Source organism: Micrasema longulum, unplaced genomic scaffold (genome assembly GCF_059751315.1).
Source record: "Micrasema longulum isolate JH-2025_06_02 unplaced genomic scaffold, ASM5975131v1 h1tg001305l, whole genome shotgun sequence".
Lineage (NCBI taxonomy): Eukaryota > Metazoa > Arthropoda > Insecta > Trichoptera > Brachycentridae > Micrasema > Micrasema longulum.
The window spans coordinates 176,563-197,102 of record NW_028278492.1 but is presented as its reverse complement, the minus strand read 5'-3'; the positions used below and the strand labels follow the sequence as shown (position 1 = coordinate 197,102).

The following is a 20,540-nucleotide window of genomic DNA, read 5'->3' as shown; positions in this document are numbered from 1 at the left end:
TAAATCATTGTTCTGAATACCATAATAAAAAAGTTCAGACTAACAATTGTCTAATCCGCTTCTAAAGCCATAAAAAATAGGACAAAAACGTAACAACAAATCTGGACATTTTTCAAATGTAATATAGATCGTTAATGATGGTTTGGCTTAAACAGTGCACGATAAAATAAATGTGTACTGTGGAACCTCTATATTGTCTATTCCCATATTCCTAATATTCTAAAATTGTCACATTTTGACAACAATTTTATTCCCTCATGTTCGTTGATATTTTACATATTTGTTGTCACTCCCAACACTGCCACTGGCGCTGCGACCCCATAATCAGAACTGGAATTACCATTGGCTGTTTTGTTTTAATTGATAGCCACTTTTGTTCTTAACATTAACCTTCCTCCTCTTTCACTTCTTTCGCTATATATATATATATATTTAGTACAATGACTTTAAACTTTAACTCACTCTTTTTTGTACCATTTTTAGGAGTTGTAAACAGATTCATCAAATTTCATGGGAAAAAATGTAAATATATTCTTCATATTCTATATTCTCTGGACTCCCAAGAAGAGATGATTGAAGAATATAGAGGTTCCACTGTATTTTTCAAAGGCGTTAAACACCAAAAATAATAATAAATTAAACTTTAATGATATAAAAAAGAATGTTTAAAAACTAAAGCAATAATTATAAAATAGTTGAGAGCTAATATTTTTTTGGTATACGAGAGATCTATATTGTATAAATACTATTTATTGGCAGAATGAATAACACAATTCAATAAAATTACAAAAAAAACTGTATTACAACTATTGTGATACAAATTGAATAGTAAATAAATTAAAAAAAATTTTTTTTATCATAAATAAGTACTTACTCTTAATTACATGTAAATTATGTATACCTATCGACAAATGAAAGGTGAAAATTCTAAAGCGACATGTAGCAATTTTACAGAACAGCCAATCAAAGTTTTTTTATAAAAATATATGTTACGAATAAAATCACATATATACTTATTTTTTTGGCATGATTCCTACATAATTAAAAAAAAGAATAAATTTGAGATTTTTTATTAACAAAAAAAAAACTTTAATTGGCTCTTCTGTAAATTTGGCTACATGTCGCTTAGGAATTTTTGCCTTTCTGCTGTCAATATGTACATATTTTTTCTTTTGGCAGCAAAGTAGCCGAATTCGAGTGATACATGTCGTAGAATAAACCAATGTTATTGTTACACAAATTATTTACAAAAAAACTAAACTATGTTGATTATATTTAACGAGCAGATTTCAAATCACAGAAGCAGGGTTGAACAATAAAATAATAATAAATATATTTCTTTGAAAACGAATAATTTTAATTCTTTAATTTACTTTGATTCTAACTTAAAATGTACTTCGTGTCGACATATTTGTTAAACTTTGGATAGTTCAAGAAAAGAAGATGTTGAACACTAAGTGGAAAAGACAGAATATCCAATAAAAAGTCGTCATTTGGTAATAACTACTGGAGTATGCCTACTTAATCCGTAGTTCCTATTTTAAGAAAGACATACATGACATGACAGTTGCTGGAGAAAGTCCAGAGAAGGGCAACTAAAATGATGGTCTTTCTAAGGAATATGACGAGCGCTTAAGGGAGCTTTGGTTTGAGTTCACTGTAAGAGCTAAAGGCGGTGTGGTGCCTTGATTGAAACATCTAAAGCCTTAACAGAGCAATATAATGTACAAAAATTAAAATCCAACCTCAGGAAGAACTTCCTGACAAACCGAGTTGAGGAGCAATGGAATAGTCTTCCCGAGAAAGTGGATGGTGCACACTCGGTTAATGAGTTCAAAAACTGCCTGGATGAAGACATAGATTTAAAATGTCTTCTATTCACATTTTCGATGTTTAAAACACAGTTCATCAGAGGTACATGCAACAGCTGCTAGTGTATATAATAATAATAATCTACAGTTAAAGAAAATGTGATCTGTAATTTCATTTTCCTCTTCACATTCCCACAAAGCAGAAGTCGCTACTTGAATTATTTTGAGATGTGATGCCAACTGGCATTGATATACCTAATAAATAACAACTACGAACATGTTGGTTGTCAATATAATTGACACTTGAACAATTTAAAACGGATTTTTTTCAAGTTATAGTTTTCACATTTCTTCTAAACAAATTTCAGTTGAAAATACGCACTGCAGATTCTTATCTGGAGTAGTATGGAAGAAATAAATATATACGTATAAAAAAAACTCCCTAAATACCCGGCTGCTTCACAGATAGTTAGAAACTGTATATGAATAATAATTAATAATCATAAAAAGAGAATAAAAAAATATATCAGAATAACTAATCATTATAATTCAGTGTATCAGCTATCTCTTTTAATATACATGAAGGCAAGATGATCAGTTTGATACATAATATCATGGATATCACTTATTGTAATATAGATATTTAAAATTACTTATAACAAATACCAAACAGTTTTACAGCCCTAATGCTACATAGGACACTACGTTAGAGCAATACAGTGAATTAAAAGCAATATTCAATAATTTATAAAACAGATTAATTTTACACATATTTGTTTATTAATACCCCGTGTTAAATGTTCTTTTATAGGTTTAATGGACATTAAAAAATATATAATATCATTAAAGCTCCTATTACATGGGACACAAAATGGTATAAGATCTTGTGCAGTTCCTTAAACAATAATTCTTGTGCTAAATCTTGGGCCATTTTATTTGTTGTTTTACACGGAGCAGTTTCTGGGATTAAATATTGTGCGTAAGTAAACGCAGCGCATAGATGTTTTTGGCACCATTAGAGGTAACGGGCAGTTTCGGAGTTGACTAATCGATCAATTTTGCGACAACAGGACTACTGACACGTAATAATTATATTCTGCGATCAACAATCAATATCAGGTTTCTAAAAAAAAAGGGGTTGTGTAGATCGGGATCAGTATTTCCAGAAAAGACAGGTGTGAAGTGAAATAAATAAAACTGAGGAAAAACAAAGTAACACAAGCGACAACAAATACGCGTTGACAGTTAACAGTATCACAGGCGGGGGATGTGTGCACACATTTTTTATGCGCACCGGATCATGTTCTAATTTTTCTGCATTTGTTGACCACAGATTTCACCCGATTTGTGTATTACACAACACAATATTAATTGGGTCAAAATCTTGTACCATTTTCTGACTCATTTACATGGCTTTATGTGCTTTGAATATCTAGCTGAGATAAATAAATGTATTTATAAAAAGTCATTCAAACAAAACCAATCTTATAAGAAAGTTACAACTATGAAAGATTCAGGTAATTTAACATAAACCTAATAAAATTATTGATTGATTTGGTGTTTATTTTGTAGAACTCCATATTTAAACTTATAATTAGAAATCAAACACTGATTTGAGTCTACTGAACACTTTATTTTATTTTTACAAATATAAAAACTTCGTGGCCATTCGTTTGAAAATGCCCTAATAAGGCGAAACAATTGCTACGAAGTTTTTATTTTTATATGTTTATATTTGTAAAAATAAAATAAAGTGTTCAGTAGACTCAAATCAGTGTTTGATTTCTAATTATAAGTTCTAATAAAATTAGATAAAAAATGAGTACAGTATTTGAAATAATCATACTTTTAGTAATATAAACTCATTGGAAAAATATATTTCGATGAGTAGGCAGATACAAAACAATAAATACAATGTATTGGATTATAAATGGATAAATGAAAATTCAATTTTAAAATTACTAAATAACTTTTAAATAGCCATTAAATCGGTGGGATGTTAATAAATTGTTAATTTTATTTATGTATATTTAAGCATTCTGTATATTTTGTGCATAAAATACTAGAAAGTAATGGAACTAAACTCAAATGTGCAAAGCAAATTATGTAGACTAATTACTTATATTAAAATTTGATGCGTGAATTGATTAAATCAACGCTTAGAAGTACAATATGCTTCATAATCAATCGCCTTCTGTAATAGATAAGTTTCGCACATATCAAAGCACACCACAATCAGATACAAGATTAAATAACCATTTTTTTTGTACTTACTTGGACTGCCAAACTATTGCTACAAATACATAATTGAATAATTATTGCACAAATAAAATATTGCAGTTAAATGTAAACTTAAGTTATTTACAAGTTTTGGAGGGTGCAAAAATGCTGAAAACAAATACCTGAAACACAATATCTTGTATTCAACAAAGGTAATTGTAATCAATTAAAGATTTGACAGAATTGCCAAAAGGGTTACTTCATAATTTAGGGATAAAGTTTAATTTCTCAAAATAATTAAAGTGTTTTAAATAGCAGATTTATTGAATGTTATTTGCTGGATATTTCTTTTTTAAATTACAAACAGCAATGCTACGAGTGTAGAAGGCAATACATTTTTCCTGTGATCTCATATCATATGGTAATTACTACAACAGCATAACTTCAAAATTAGGATTTTTGAGTTAACCGCTAAAAGACGTCTTTTTATTTTCCTCCACGAATGCTGCAAACAGACAAGTCATGATGCATTAAAATAATATTGTGATGATTTGAATGCATAACTTGTTGATTTGTTGTATTCATGGAGGATACATGTGTTTTAGTGGTTAATTTTAAAAAATGTGATTTTGAAGTTACCTAGTTGTAGTAAATACCTTATAATATTATGTACTACATATTTATGTCTATTAATACATGCATGCAATATTACTGTTTCAAGACATTCATTTTCTAAAGCCGAGTCGAATTCATAAAGTTAGATTCAAGTTAATCAGACTATAAAAATAGCACCTACACTGGTTGCAAGTTTGCAAGGTGATACCAACAATTACTAAGATGCAAATAAAGACACAGAAGGCTTCAGTACCAAAGACTACTTTTTTAAACATAAACCTAAAATATTTCTAAATTTCCAATATTTTTTTTAAGAAAAAAAAAACATACACTATTAAGTTTAAAATGAGATAATGGGCTGCAAACAATAATGAAAAGTTTTGAGCCAGCCAATCAGGCAAAACAGACTTTCCGAAATAAATTATTAGTATAATTCACCAGTGGGAATATCTATTATTTTTTCCGGATCCAGTCCAGAAAATTATAATTTTACAGTTTACCTGCCTTTGTAGCAAAGCGGACATAATTTTATTTTCAGTACCGTCAAACATACACCGTGGAAGGTGTGTCCGCAGGAAAATACCCATAGACCGCCATCTGCAATCAGAACTCTTGATTCCAACGGCAAGCAACAGTGATGACAGTTCTTATTGGGGCAAAGGTCACCAAGAAAATCTAACGTCTGTTCCAAGTTCATTCCAATTTCATACTTGGAGACTTTCCTCGCTTGGGTGGAGGTACTAGGGACTAGGAGATTTCGGAGTAAATCAGGCTGGTTAAATATCTCGCTTCCGATACTTATGTCAATGTCGGAATCTATAGGCGCAATCGGGGTCATTTTAAGGCCCCAGTTAGGTGATTTCGAAGCAACAACAAGGGGTAAAGCCGTATGAACTAACTCATTTTGAAGGCAGTTCTTGAGATGCTTTGTAAGCTGAAAATAAATACATACATATGTATATAACTAATGTTCTTATTAAAAACAAAACGTAATAAATAGGATTTGAGTACAGTCCATTCAAATTTTTAACATCATAATAAGTTTTCATATAAATAATTCTAGTGTGCCTACTAAAACAAACGAAATTTGTATGTTTTGCACTAACACATTAACATAGGATTATCAAACATTTAAACGCACAGTAAAAAATAAAGGGTGTCCAGAATGTTTTTTGTTTTTGTTTTGATTGTTACGTGCAAAACATAGGGAGCGGGGCGAGGGGAGTGACGCAAGACGCTCGGCGGGCTTGTTTAGTTTAGCAGTCATGGATCGTTACACAGGATTGCAGTGCGCATTTTGCGTGTGTACATTTTATAGAAACGACGATTCTTACACTGTTGCCCGTCGTCTTTAGAGGAGTCATTTTAATTTAACGTCCATGAGAAATGTGCCAAGTGCGAATTTAATCAAGCATTGGGTGCGCAAGTTTGAATAGACTGGAAATACAATGGCGGACAAATCAACTGAGCGCAAAAGGACATCAAGAGAACCGCGTTCGCGAGTCAGTTATGGGTGATCCACAACAGTCACTACGATTATGCGCAGCATTTCTGAATTTGAATAAATCCACAGTTCACTCAGAAAGATTTACATTTTCACCCATACAAAATTGTTATTGCCCGATGATCCAGCTAAACGAGTCAAATTCTGCAGGACAATGAAAAATCGTTTTAGGAGTGTCAATGGAGTGGAATCAACATATAGTTCTCTGATGAATTCAATTTTCACATAAATGGACATGTGAATAAACAAAATTGCAGGTATTGGGGTTCCGAGAATCCGCTTGAAATGCATCAGAAACAATTACATTAGTTGGGGTTGTCGTTTGGGTTGCCATGTCAAGTCAAGGAATTATCGGCCAGTACTTTGAGGATGGCCGTGGTCGCTCTCAGACCGTTAATTTCGATCGATATTGCCATATGATTTGGAATTTTCTGACTCCAGAAATGTAAACCCATATTGGCTACAATCGCCAAACATTTTTACAGTAAGATGGAGCCACTTCCCACGTCACAAATGACTCGATAGTTGCTCTTCACGATTTATTTCCTGGAAGAGTAATAAGTCGCCGAGGAGACATCAACTGGCCACCAAGGAGTCCAGATTTAACGAACGCCTGCTGATTTTTCCTATAGGGCTACTTAAAAAGTAAAGTATTCAACCCGCTACCATCCAACTGAAATGTGTTAAAGCAAAGAATCAAAGAAGAAATCAACGCTATTCTAAGAGCGGTGCTCCAGCGAGTGATTTAAAATTTTAGTGCCAGGCTAAATGATTGTGAAGAAGTGGATGGTGCATTTTTAAAATCGGTTGTTTTTCATGAATAAAAAATAAAAAATGGCTCTTTAATTCAACAGTAAATAAAACTGCGGTTGAGCCAATTCTGTTTTTTTTTTTAAGTATCAAAAACGAAAAACATTCTGAAACACCTTTATATATATTGTAAATTTACAATATAAATATGTAGAACGCATTAAATGTGTCAAAAAAATCTGCAAAATGTTTGAAAATGTACACTAAATGAAAATGAATAAATCATTTTTTTAAACGATTTTTTATTTGAAAGATGGGTTCAAAAAACATTATTTTAAAAAGTCATTAGTAGTACATAATGCGTATATTTTCATGAGAAGGGTTATATCAATGCTGGAAAGGCTATTTACTTTAAGCGAAATCGCAGTTTTAATAACGACAGACAGACACAGGACTTGTAAAATATTTTCAATAAATAGGCGAATACACATTTACCCCAATTTACCCCGTCTATAGACAATGTTCTGAATGGAGGTATATTTAAAAAAAATGATTTTTAAATTTTTAAATGGCTCTCGTTTAAAGTTTGCAAAATGTCGCTTAAAGTGCCTTGCCTTTCCAGCGTCGATTTTATTCTGAATTCTAAAGTTCTCAGAATACAAATCTGTGAAAATGTATAACTTATGGCTGTGTAACATCTCACTAAAATGTAAAATTAGCTTAAACAAAACTGTGTGTACGACTAGATTAGAATTTCTTATACATACCTCTGTAACAGCATCTTCAAAGTTGTAAGCCTCATATATTGTATCCACAAGTTTAGTTACTATTGTGCTGTCATACTTTTCAAAAAGCTTTACAAATATGCAAGTGTGGTAGAATTTAATTGTCAATTCGCCTATAGGTATCAAGTTCGCGCAGGACTGCAATATTTGTGGTGCATTTTGACATCCGACGGATTTGATTATTAGAGAGCCAATGGCGTCCCAACTTAAGAGATTGCTTTCATGCAGTGTGTGATCAGCGCACTGAAATTTCCTTCCACAGTTGAGACACTCATTATTTCTCAGTGTGCTGAGGAGCTTAATCGCTTTTTCCCAAGTCTCTACGGTGAACTTGGGTAAGTAGGAATATATTAAATCTTCATCTAGTATCTGCAGAATCAAAAGTAAAATATTCAACAAGTCTTCATTCTTACGTAAGAAAATTATCTTTCTCCACATGTAAGGCACTTTTTTACAAATATCATAGCATTGATCAGATTGGGACGAGTTCCAGCGTTTCTCTATAAAAATGTCAATCAGTTTGGAAAATAGCGGAGTTTGACTAGAGTGAGAGTTGGGGATGGGGTACCCACACTCACAGCTTGGGTAGCGATCCATATTCGAGTTAATATTTATAAAAGCCTGTAGAAAATATGAACAAACCACTTCATTCTTAATCACCAAGTTTATTGTTTCGTCTAAGTTGGGCGTTTTGCTAACGTACTGCAGGAAAACCTTTCCACAGTGGTAGGCTGAGTATTCCAAAGAGTCCCCGGACATAATCATTAATTCTTCCACATCTTTTACAATATCATAAATATATTTAATATCACAGGTTTCATTGGATAGCAGAGAATAGATAGTTTCACTGAAATCTATTTTGTTAATTTCGCTCAGTTTCACGTGGTGATAGATGCTTTGAGTTATTTTATCCACTTTAGGTGAAGATTCTTTTTCGAAGGAATTAGAAGTATTATTCGAGTGTGAGTGCTTTTTGAGAACTATTTCCTCCGATTCATAGAGAGCGTTTCTTGGATTTTCTAAAGTTATATCTGGTTCCTCGTGTCTGTTTGATCTAACGTCGAGTGGTTCGTTAATATTATTTTCTGCACCGAATTTCTTCATTTTATCTTCTAAGTGATCCCAAGTTTTTTTAAGACTTTTTGTTCCCAAACTAAGTTTGTCAGAAAAGGAATTTCCAAATCCTTTGATAGCTTGAAGCGCATCGGGAGATATTTGAAACAGCATAGAATCTGTATCATCAGAGCTAGTTTTGCTGTGGGAATCAGATTCATCAAAAACATCTTCATCTTGCGATGCTGTTTTTGCCATATAACTATTATCTACGACAAAAATACCAGACTTTAATTTCTGTCCACTACTTTTCTTTATTTTACTGATTTCCTCTAAAAATGGGCTTATTTTATCAGTCAAATCGCGTTCCGACATATCGTTTAATTTCTCTCCAAGTCCGGCGAGCATGTAGATCTTATTATACTTCCCAATAGTACTCATCAGAGAAGAGAGATGTAGCGAACACACTTGAGCGCAAAGTTTATACTTCTGATTAACGAAGCATTTTAGTAAAAACTTTTCAACAGAACTAAAACATAAAGCCACCATATTGCCATTTCCCAACCAGAGATAAATTAATCCATCGACGATCTTACAATCTACAATGTCAGAATATTTGTCACTCCACAGAACCACTGATGGATGCTTAGGATCAAAAATATAGACGCCATCTTTTGTATTTGTAAAAATAAACTTGTTTAACAACATGAATACTTTAGTGAAATTGAGAGATTGCGCAGGATACATATTATCTGTTTCCACTGATGAATCAAAGCTCTGGGCGTCGTAATCATTGTTTGTGACGATACTAGAAGGCGCAGTAGCTAATAGTTGCTTAAACTGATGCGTACAAATAACAGTTCCGTCGATTTGAACCTCCCAAAATCTAGACCCAGGGCGAGAAGAAAAAACCTTGATATGATTGAGATTATCGCAGTTTTCGATGGCAACTCCCTCTTCAACCGCATCAAAAGCTTTCTTTTTCCTTTGAGTGTTATCTGGTATTTCCATAGTTGGGATATCCTCCTTGCACGTGTAAAAGAAGCATCCACCAAATAGCCCATCACGAAGCTTCTGTCCAATCTGCCTGTATTGTTCTCTGATAGTATCGCAGATGAAGCATCTCGTCAGAGTTGAGACAAGAAGCATATTCTCTTTCATATCGAATTGAACAATTCTAGAGTCCAGATGCATAAGGGGGAATGCGGATGATTGAAATACATTCTTTGTCTGCAAATCCAAAAAGGAAACAATAAGAAAATAAAACTTTTAAATGTACATATTATGAGAATTTATTATTATGGCAAAATGTCAAATACTGTATCAAATGAAAAACAGTAAAGAGCCCAAACTACTCTAAAAATATTAAGATAAGTTTTACTCGATGGAAGTTCATTATAATAACTAACATCATTAAAAATAAATATAATTCAGGTTGATACTTCACATTCACATAGTTTTGAAGACCAATACCAATGTTATTTTTTATTTGTAAAATAAATATTTTCGTTGTTATTATTTACGCAAATATTTAATTTTGCGGGTCATTTTCAACTGCTCTTAGTGATAGAATGTCCATAGTCCTACCAGGAGGAATTTGTGATATGAGTATGCCAGTATGATGCACACTATTTCATTATATGAGGATCTTTAGATCTGCTAGCAGGAAGCATTTTAAAAAAAAGTAGTGCATATCGTTCTCTCTTAGCGAGTTTGGCATTGTGAGTATAGGATATGGCATCCTCGTAAGGGCAAAATCTATATTTTTTATAAACACAATAGCGGAAACACGTGGAGTCACGCATGGGGCATAAGTATTGCCAGCAGGACGACCCTCATTCAGTCATACAAATCGTACCATAAAAGGAGTCCTGTCGGCAGAACCCGTTGTTAACCCCGGGCTGTCGGAAGCGCCTTTCAAAAGGATATAGCGATGTTTTAGTTCATTTAGACAGTGGTTTGTTAGATTGTGTAGACCTTTTACACACTTATGATAAGTCAACAAATAGGAATAATAAGGATAAACAATGGCACATAAAACATGCGTTGAAAATAGGTGTTCATGTTTATTTATTTTTATTTCATTTTTTAAATACATTTTAGAGAATTTTTGCAGTATAATTAAGAGAAAGATTTCAGTTAGCGTTTGATTTTGTTGACTTACAATATATTTTGATAGATGCAGCACTGACACCATCCCAGTATCATCTCCGATATAGAGCTCTGAGCCTGTCTTATTCCACACGAGGGCAGTAACTTCGTTTCCTTGGTGTTCCTTGGAGGTCTGAAGCAGAGGAGAACGGACATAGGAACCACTCCCCGCATCGCCACAATCGCACACACAAACAGTTCCTTTACTAGTTGCAAATGCTACTTGTTTCTCATCCGGAGATATCTTAATGTGAGTGATGGCTCCTTCCTGAAATTCACAAGAATTTATTTTATATTTTTCATCATCATTCAGCACTACATCGGTAGGTACTCTAATTGCAGATCGATAATTTATTACATTTAGGTAAGGTGAACAGTATTATGCTTCAGGGTGGCGATTACAATAAGAAGACACAGAAGGCATACCTTCACTATGACGGTATAGTTCAAGATAAATTCTCCCAAGCAATTACGAAGATACACTATCGACCCTGAATCTTTCAGTTTTGAGGTAAATAGGTTAATAGGTATTGAGGGCACCCATACCCCACAGTACATACCACGCACTAAAAATTACATTCAAGCTGGAAGTTTTGGCTTGAAATTGGATTTATTTAAATTTTGAACAGTTTTGAGGTGGCTACTTTTTATCACAGAAGCTTATTTAAAATATGAAAGAGAAACACGTAAATTTAAATTAGACATTGCGCGCGGAGTATAGTTTTGAATTAGGGCAGCGTCTAATGGTTAAGATTCTTAAAATTTGAGATAGTTACAGCGACATACAGATCAGATAATGCGCATGCGCCATACAGTGCAATGGAAACACTTCGGGAGAAATGTTGCGAATGTGATAAAAAAATATTACTATTTAATTTTTTTGACATGTCGGAAGAGTCGGTTTTGTAATACCGGGGTGGAGATAGTAGAAAAGTTAGTACACCATCTCGATACAGATATCGACAAAGATAAGATGTTTGTAATCGCCACCCAGGTGTCAGTCTAAAGACAGTGAAATATCGGAGTGTAAAATCACATTCAAAGCCAATATTTTACATCTGCTCAGCCAGAAATTTAACAGGTGACCTTAAGTGTAATAGGCAAACCAGTATGCAAAAAAAGGAAATTTATCTCTTTTCGATTTCTTTTTTCAAGGTTTTTGCCAGAGTAGTTATTGAGTCAAAAACACTTGTCCCGGATTCTTGTTCTATTAGACAATCAGAACTATTCTTCATCTTCCCGGACACGGAAAATATTTTTTTGTAATAACTTATTTATTATCAACAATGTTTGAGTATGTCCAAATGCTTGCAGACTGGCCAAATTTCCTCCCTCTGTTGCAAAAAATTAAAATAATTTATTTTCATTCAAAAGTATTTACTCCTTAACAAAATGCAAAATTTAGCTTATGAGTTTTAGTCCAACCACTAGTTGAAGAAATTCTCAAAAGATAATTCATACTATGCATTTTCTATCATTGTTATTAGTTTGGCTCTTGGCCAAAGTATGTCGTCAAAAGCTAACGCTGTAACTTAGTTTTTTTACTCGTGTTTGTGTTTTCTATTTACCTTGATGCGTTCAAAGTTTTTGTGAATGTTAAATAAGTCCTAGTAATGTTTTTCTTTGTCCGTACCGGGTATTAAAATATCTTCTGTACTATATATATATAATGTGCATGAATGAATAAAATAAGGGATTTACTTTGTTTGGAATAAGTTGAACAAATAAACAGGGGTCCCGATTGAATGCGTATAATCCTCCACTTGTTGCTCCAAATACTAGTAATCCTTTGGACACATCAAAGCACGTGTACTGAAAATTATAAAAATAACAATTTCAAATGAAATAACAGTCAACCGAATCAATAAAACATAGACTTAAGACGTTTGCCCATTGATAATGGAATAATCCACAGATTTCATTTACTATTAATGGGTGAAAATGTAATTTGTGAATTATGACATCATAAATATAATGTTATAACTTAATAAAGCATAAATAAAAAGGGTGTATTTAAAATTTATTTGATTAGTAGAGGTTTTTTTTTATAATTTTCAATTCTTAATCAAATCCTTATGCTATTATGAATATTTTATTTTTTAAAGTATAATTTTGAGTAAATCTAGTCTTCCTTATTAGTAAGTTGTAGGTAGATGGCCATAATCACTAAATTTAGCTTTCATCAAGAGACAGTGTTTCCTCAATTTCTCATACACGCGTTTGTCTAATAATAATGTAAAAAAAATAATTGAACAGGAATGTTGTGTCTAATAAAATGAAACAATACGGACTAAAATGGACACTAAGTCGTTAGAACAATACACATGTGCATATACCATCTTCCAGGAATTATCAAGCAGCCAGTAGGCCACATGCTGGCAGTTTCTACATACAATCTACAAAAGCTTTGGACATCCATCTCCAAATTTCAACAATCATTTTGTAGTTTATTTATTTAGTTTTTATTGATTACTTTTTAGCATGAACACATGACATATTTACTAATATGCTTATATTTATTTTTCATAAATTTATTGAAATCAAATAGGTGCAAAGGTTTTCACGGTCACTGTTATCAATATTATGTATCTTTTTTGGGTGATACCGTGTATGTTGGATTTGATCCGACATTTCGGCTACCATTGCAGGAGCCATCTTCAGGGAAAACTGGTTTCAGTTTAATTTTAAATTGCTAGAATGAGGAATTCCACTGTTTTCTAATTTATTTATTTTCTATTAGTGTACACTTTAACTAAGCAAAATTTTTTTTTTTTTTTTTTTGTGCGTTATTTACAAAGATATGATTTTTTAAAGTTACATTTATCAAATACCGCGCCAAATGACTGCAATCAGTGTGTCACTTTTCAGTAGTGACGTCATGAAACGGTTGGCGTTCTTACTTTCACTGACCGCGGTAAGTTGTATTTCTCCAGCCAATAACAAAACTGGCAAGAATCTATGGAAGATTGCTTTGATTACTTCATTTAGTTGATCGTAATTTGCTCATTTCTATGTTATGGTTGTTTTTATAAACGTTTCAATTTAGAAAAACCTAGAAAGTTGACATAATCTCTGGTTGAAATGTCAAAACTTTTCAATCACAAATTATACTTATTTTTTTTTCTATGGTCAAAACGTTCCTTACAAGGTGCGGGGGCTTTAAAGCGGAAACCGGAAATACTACACGTAGATATAAGGAGTGACGTCATTATTTACGATTTTAAAATGAATACTATTTCTAACATTTTTTATTTATTTTTGCGTGCGTTTTTGAGATATTTCATCCTACTCCAAAATTTTTAAATATTCACGTGTACACGAAAACATTTTTCAAATTTAATTCTGGGTTGGGCTGGAATTCCTCATTACACTCGACCAGCTTTTGTAGCTTCTCTGACAATTGGTAATCTAGCTAGATTTATAAGAAGCTTCCATTTATGTAAATGTTATCAAATATAAAATACCAAAAATTTGTAAATGGGGTCTAGAATTCTAACCGTCCATGTGCTTAGAGCTGCAAGACGTTTTGTAATCTAGTTTCTTTTTTAAAATTTCATTACTACACTAATTTGTAAGGTGGCTAGATTTCTTACTGTCCATGCGCTCTGTAGCTACAAGACGTTCTGAGATATTTATTTATTGTACAGCGCCATTGAGGTTCATGGAGATTCACACATAAATTATCCAACTATAATAATAATACGGGGGCGATCAGAATTGGAATATATGGAAACTGCATCTTCATAATGATTGGTTGAAGTTCAATTGACCTGCCTGATTAAGATCAGTATCGCCTTGTATCTTCAGGTTTTGGGAGGACTGTCATACACCACAGTATACTTATTTATGTATGGGAAATGACTAAAATCATGTTCAGGCGGGCAATTCATTAAGATTTGTTTGTATTATTTCATGGCTAGTGTCGCGGACTCCGAGGTCCAAGGTTCGAACCTAGCTCTATCACAACTCGATTTCCATTCTCTAATAGTGAGTTATTTACAACTCATTGAAAATGCCCTCAAAATTGAAATGTTTGGGTAAATCATAAGAATGCAAATATTTCTTTGTTTCCGATTCTATTATGCTAATTCTTCTCTCATATAAATTTGGTTTTTAAACATATTTTTTTATTCCCATAATAAGCCTTGCTGCCACATTGAATATGAATTTAATTTTATCGGTCCAGCATCGATTGACGCGTTTCCATTAGTTTATTGTATTGGTGAAGATAAAGCCCGATGAATAAATCACAAAATGTTAGTCAATAAATATTGAATCATGTAAGTTACACTTTTGAGTTTGAATATGAATTTGTTTTTCTTTTATCTCATGTTTTCTGGAATAAAATGTGTCATATAGTTATCTGTGTTTAATATTTACTTACATAAGTAAAATATTCTAATTTGGTCAGCAAATAAAGCAGGGGAAAAAATATATTGTTTGTTCCCGCCGCACACGAAATAAGTCGGTGTTTGTCGAGGTGTCCAGCGGGCACAACTACTACGTAAATTCACCTATAGGTAGACTCCATTGCCTTGGTAATGAATATGGCGATGTTGATATATTTTGTTACTCATTGAGCATATTCAAGACCAAAGTACTACAGGCGACCGACGCGACAGAGTCTAGTCAATAAATCCTCGATCGTATTTATGTATGCTTAAAAGTTAGCCCGTGTTATGTTTTATATTTTTAGTTTATAAAACCCTTTTCAGTTTTCAACATTTTGGATAACTTCACTTTAAAGTTTAGTTTACCGGTGTAAAAAATAAAAAAATAATAATAATTATGTTTTATTTTAATCCTACTATGCCTTATATTATAAACATAATATAATGTATGTATTATTATGTCTTAATAGTGTATTATGTTAACTATGTAACTTTATTTTTAAATTTAAAAAATATATTTTTTAAATTTTTATATTTGATAAAATGTTAATTATGTTTAATGTGTAACTTTTTCTTATTATATAGTATGTATAATGTAAAAGCCCCATGGGCGTCAACAGAAAGAAAAATATAAAAAAAATAAAAAATAAAAATAAAAAAATTAAAAAAACATAGAAACATTTTCAATTATGTATACACAAAACATTTGTAATTTTATACTTATTTTGTCAACAATTTTTTTCGATAAATAAAAAATATATACAGACAAAGTCATTCTTAGATTATCCCTCTTTCTATCTATTCAATAATATAGAAATACTGTACTTGAAGTTTTCATACATGCTCTATTCATAAGAAAGGTTGTAAAATTTTTATTTACACAGCTGCATTCTGCTAATGCATTTTAGGCAAATTATTAAAGCGCTCTAAAATTTTCTCTTTTCTTGAAGAGATAAAATCCACAGATCTTTTTTCATTTTGTCTGTTATGATAAGTATGTAGAGTTATTAATGATGAACTATATATTTATAGCCTTATAATTGAACAGGTTATGCCAAGAGATCACAATATAAATAGTCATGTCTTATGGCAATAGTTATGCTTTAGGTTAAAAGCCATTTACGTATCTAGCTATAGTCTAGAATTCCATTGTTGGACGCTTATGTCAAGAAAGTTTATAATAATAAAATCATTTTGTAGAAATTCTTAAGCATTTTAATTTGTAATGTCCATGTTATTATCCATATTATTATTAGTGATAACATTAGGCGTAGTCTGATAACAATAAATATGTGGATTTATATAGATCAGAGGTTCCCAAACTTTTTTGTCTCGTAGAGCATGTGTCGATTTTTTTGTTTTGGGTAGAACTCTTACTTTCCTAATATTGATTTTAGTTTTCAAATTCATCAACTTTACATGTGTTTTTAAAGCTACACAGAATTACTGACATTGACAAGATTTACTGTAGGTGAAAAAATATAAATATTATATAAAAATATAAATATAAAAAAAACAAGGCAAAATGCAAATCTAGTAACATTTTTGCACAAAATAAATACACAAAGAAATCAAAGCATGACACGAAAGGATCTGTCTTAGGAGGATAATTACATTTACAAAAGTAAAAATTTTCGTGACGGTTTGCCTAAATGGGATCAACTCTTGTGGACCCCCATTCACATTTCATGCACCCACAATTTTTTTTTTCATTCTCATGGATTTCTTGCAGGTTGGAGTCAACCCTTGGAGGTCGATATAGACCACTTTGGGAACGACGCATACCGTATTAGTCCGAATATAACGCGATATTTTTTACTCAAAACATTTTTCTAAAACACACATTCAAATTATATTATGGGTTATTCTTATTCTTAAAGGAGGGGGTCAGTGCTATACAAGCTCCTGACGTCACTGCCACGTGTGAAGATCTATTGTGACGGGTCCCCGTGAATAGTTCTCGCCCTCCAAGCCCAGGCTTTAAAGAGCCTGGCTACTTTTTATTTTTTTAGGTGGGAGTTGCAATATTATGTACAAGGTTTATATTTCTTAAGGTGGAATTTTTTCGCTTTTTTCGGAAAGCGCAAGTTCTCATTCTGTTCAATCTCCCTCTCCAAGCCCAGATTCGTAAAGTATCGGGCTATTAGGTGGGGGGCGAGCTCTTCAACATCTTCAGGTTTTACCAGTGGTCCCCGAGGATGCAGCTTCTTTTATGATGTAAAGCATCACATTAACATAGAATGTGTATAGGTGTTTCTTCATCTGCACTGCAGAACCTACATCTAGAAGTTTCGGTAAAGTTCATTTTTTAGCAAGGTGTTTGTTCAATTTGCAGTGCCCCTTAAGGGATCTAGTGATAACCCTCGCTTGATTTCGGCTGAGGTTTATTAGGCCAAAAGCAAACCTTTGCGAGTACCTTTTTATATATTAGGGGTTAATATTAGATAATTTTTCTCTTCATTCCGGCTTTAAATATTTAGGTCGCATTATATTCAGGCTAATATGGTAAATGATTTCTGTACAGACTGATTACGATAACAGTAACAGATTGATAACAATAACAGATTGATAACAGTGTCGGTAATTCTAATATCCGGATTCCACTGTATATGGGTTATCAGTGGATTTCTATGTGACTACTATCACAGTAATTATAAAAACAATAAATAATTATTATCTTTAATGGTGTTGCATATTAACATATTCTGACACATATTGATAAAAATATTAAAATGAGAAGTGAGTATTCAATAGTTTCACCTATTTAATTAAATAGTAAAATTTAATTAAATAGGTGCTCTCTTGGTCCTTTTAATGATGCTATGTTTGTTAACAAATGCTGATTATTTTTCTAGATAGAACACAAACAAACAAACCATCACGCCGTTTCCTGTGAGGGTAGGCAGAGAGGATAGAACGCCACATTACTCTATCTTTGCATACAGATCTCACTTCCTCTACATTCATACATCTTCTGACTTTTGACAAGTCCATCTTTCAGTATTTGTTGAATTTGGTCATGCCATGTCGTCCTCTATTTATGCATCCATCAACATTCGCACAGTAAATGTTTTTAGCCATTGTTTTGCTGTCCATTCGCTCTACATGTCGGTAATGCATATCTCAGCCATAATGTCAAATCTCAACATTTGTGCATCTATCGTGCATAGTTTTACCACACAATTCACCTGAGAGATCGCATTTTGACAGCATTCAGCCTTCTTTCATCCCTATTTTTCCAAGTCCATACTTCGCTCCCATACATCAGGGTCGGGACCAGGATTCCATAGTGAACTGCCTCTTGCGACAAACATTTATTTGCCAAGGTTGATTTAAGTGCACCGTTCACTCTGTTCCCGGCACTCACTCTCCTTTCAATATGTTTCTCAGTCATTCCATCCCTAGTAAACATACTTCCCAGATACGCAAATTCCTCTACTTAAACAAGTATAACCACATTCACCGTGATTTCATATTTCCTTTCATACTTTCATCTCTTTCAAAAACCATCACATTCGATTTATTGACATTCATCAGCACATCGCTTCCCTTGCATGCATCGTAGACCTTTGTTACTAAGAATTGCAGTTCCTCTTTGGTGTTAGCAAGAAGCACGGCATCATCAGCATACAAAAGACAATTGACAGTTAAATCATTCATTTTTGCTCAGCCTAATGTTAAATCAGCCTTTCAGTTCATTCATACAGTTATCGATATACACATTGAACGGCCATGGTGACACCACACATCCCCGTTTGACTCCTTTATGAATGTCAAACCACGATGTGTATGATCCATTTACCCTAACACATGCTATGCTGTCTTTATACAGAGAAGCAATAGCTCATGTCAGATTTCCGCTCACTCCATACTCCGATAACACCTTCCATAATTTTTCTCTGTCAACTCTATCAAACGCTTTTTGCAGATAGACAAATGTGCAGACAAGCTTTGGTCTGTTTGGTTTCTAGATAGAGAATTTAATATTCTGGGGTAGCAACTGGTAATGATTTCTAGTTAATTATATAATAATTCAATAATTTAAAAATGATTCATATGGAGTTAAGGTTATTAATAAACATAAACAACATGTATGTATATTTTTAGAGTTGGGAATTTACAATGAATTTAGTGTGGTAAAATTTCAAGATTATTTGTAGGTATCAGTGAAATTGTATTCAGAAAGAGTGGAGAAAAACAAGTACTATATTTATAATTGATTGATGGTGTTTTCTATGTATCTGAAAATACAGCGTCGAAAGTGGGCTAGACGGTATTTGGGGTCAAAATTTTATTTGAAATATTTTCGCCATACCTTTATTCGTTGGGTGCATTTAAGCGGATAGCTTATTATTGATGTAATATCGGGCCATTCCGATAAAAGATACGGTATTTGCCCGTCTATTTGGTCCATTGTTCTATTTTAGGTTTAGGCTTAGGCTGACTACACTAACTTGACTTGTATCTTGTATTCTGTCAATTCTTCATGACAGTTATTGGAGATTGGAGCTGCCATAAAAATGAAAACTTTTACCTTCCTTATTTATTTCATACGAACGGCTAGAACATAACTAAACGAATGTTTTATAGTACTTACCTAAATACCAATAAAATATTTTTACCACGAAAAAGTATTTGATTATTTATTCTTTTTTTTCTAACATTTTAAACAATAATAAGTAATACAAATTATGTTATCCTACTGGGGTAACCCGTGCTGAGGATACTTAACAATATACTTTTTTTTACGTATTGTGAGAATATTATACAAAGAAGACATATAGAGAAACATAACAAAATTTTCGGCTGGTTTTTAAACACTACGTATTTATTTCTATATTTTATTTAAGTATGCATTCATTATTTATATTATAAAACGCACAATCAAAGAACAAAAACATAAAATAAACTATACATTTGTGGAGCAGGGCTGATATTCGGACTGTTGCGCGCTTTTGCGTTCAAAATACCATCCCAAGTGATTCAATATTAGTTTGGGTGAATAAGACTATCTATTTTTTTTCTATCCAGCCTATTTCCCCTAAAAATATAAAAAAAACCGATGTTTACTAGTAAAAAAAATGCGCCATTGGACATTTTCGAGATAAGTAAATAATATATATGTATGTATATATATATATATATTTATCCTATATCTTTTGGTTCAGATAAATCAAAATCACTCAGTGTTTAAGTGTTTAATTGTTTTATTGCATCTATTTATTTATTTCACACTTTATATATAAGTACAAATAAAAGT

At 32.5% G+C, this 20,540-nt stretch overlaps 1 protein-coding gene across 1 annotated transcript; it reads right to left on the bottom strand.

Moving 5' to 3' along the window:
* Window positions 1-4,375: 4,375 nt before the first annotated feature.
* p (WD40 repeat domain-containing protein pink) lies at window positions 4,376-19,796 on the bottom strand. The gene is made up of 5 exons (XM_088234938.1): window positions 19,596-19,796; window positions 12,591-12,701; window positions 10,903-11,157; window positions 7,668-9,968; window positions 4,376-5,580 (listed from the first exon to the last, which is right to left on the bottom strand). The coding sequence occupies exons 1-5, from the start codon at window positions 19,692-19,694 to the stop codon at window positions 5,143-5,145; spliced, it is 3,204 nt and encodes a 1,067-aa protein (XP_088091064.1). The 5' UTR covers window positions 19,695-19,796; the 3' UTR covers window positions 4,376-5,142.
* Window positions 19,797-20,540: the final 744 nt, after the last annotated feature.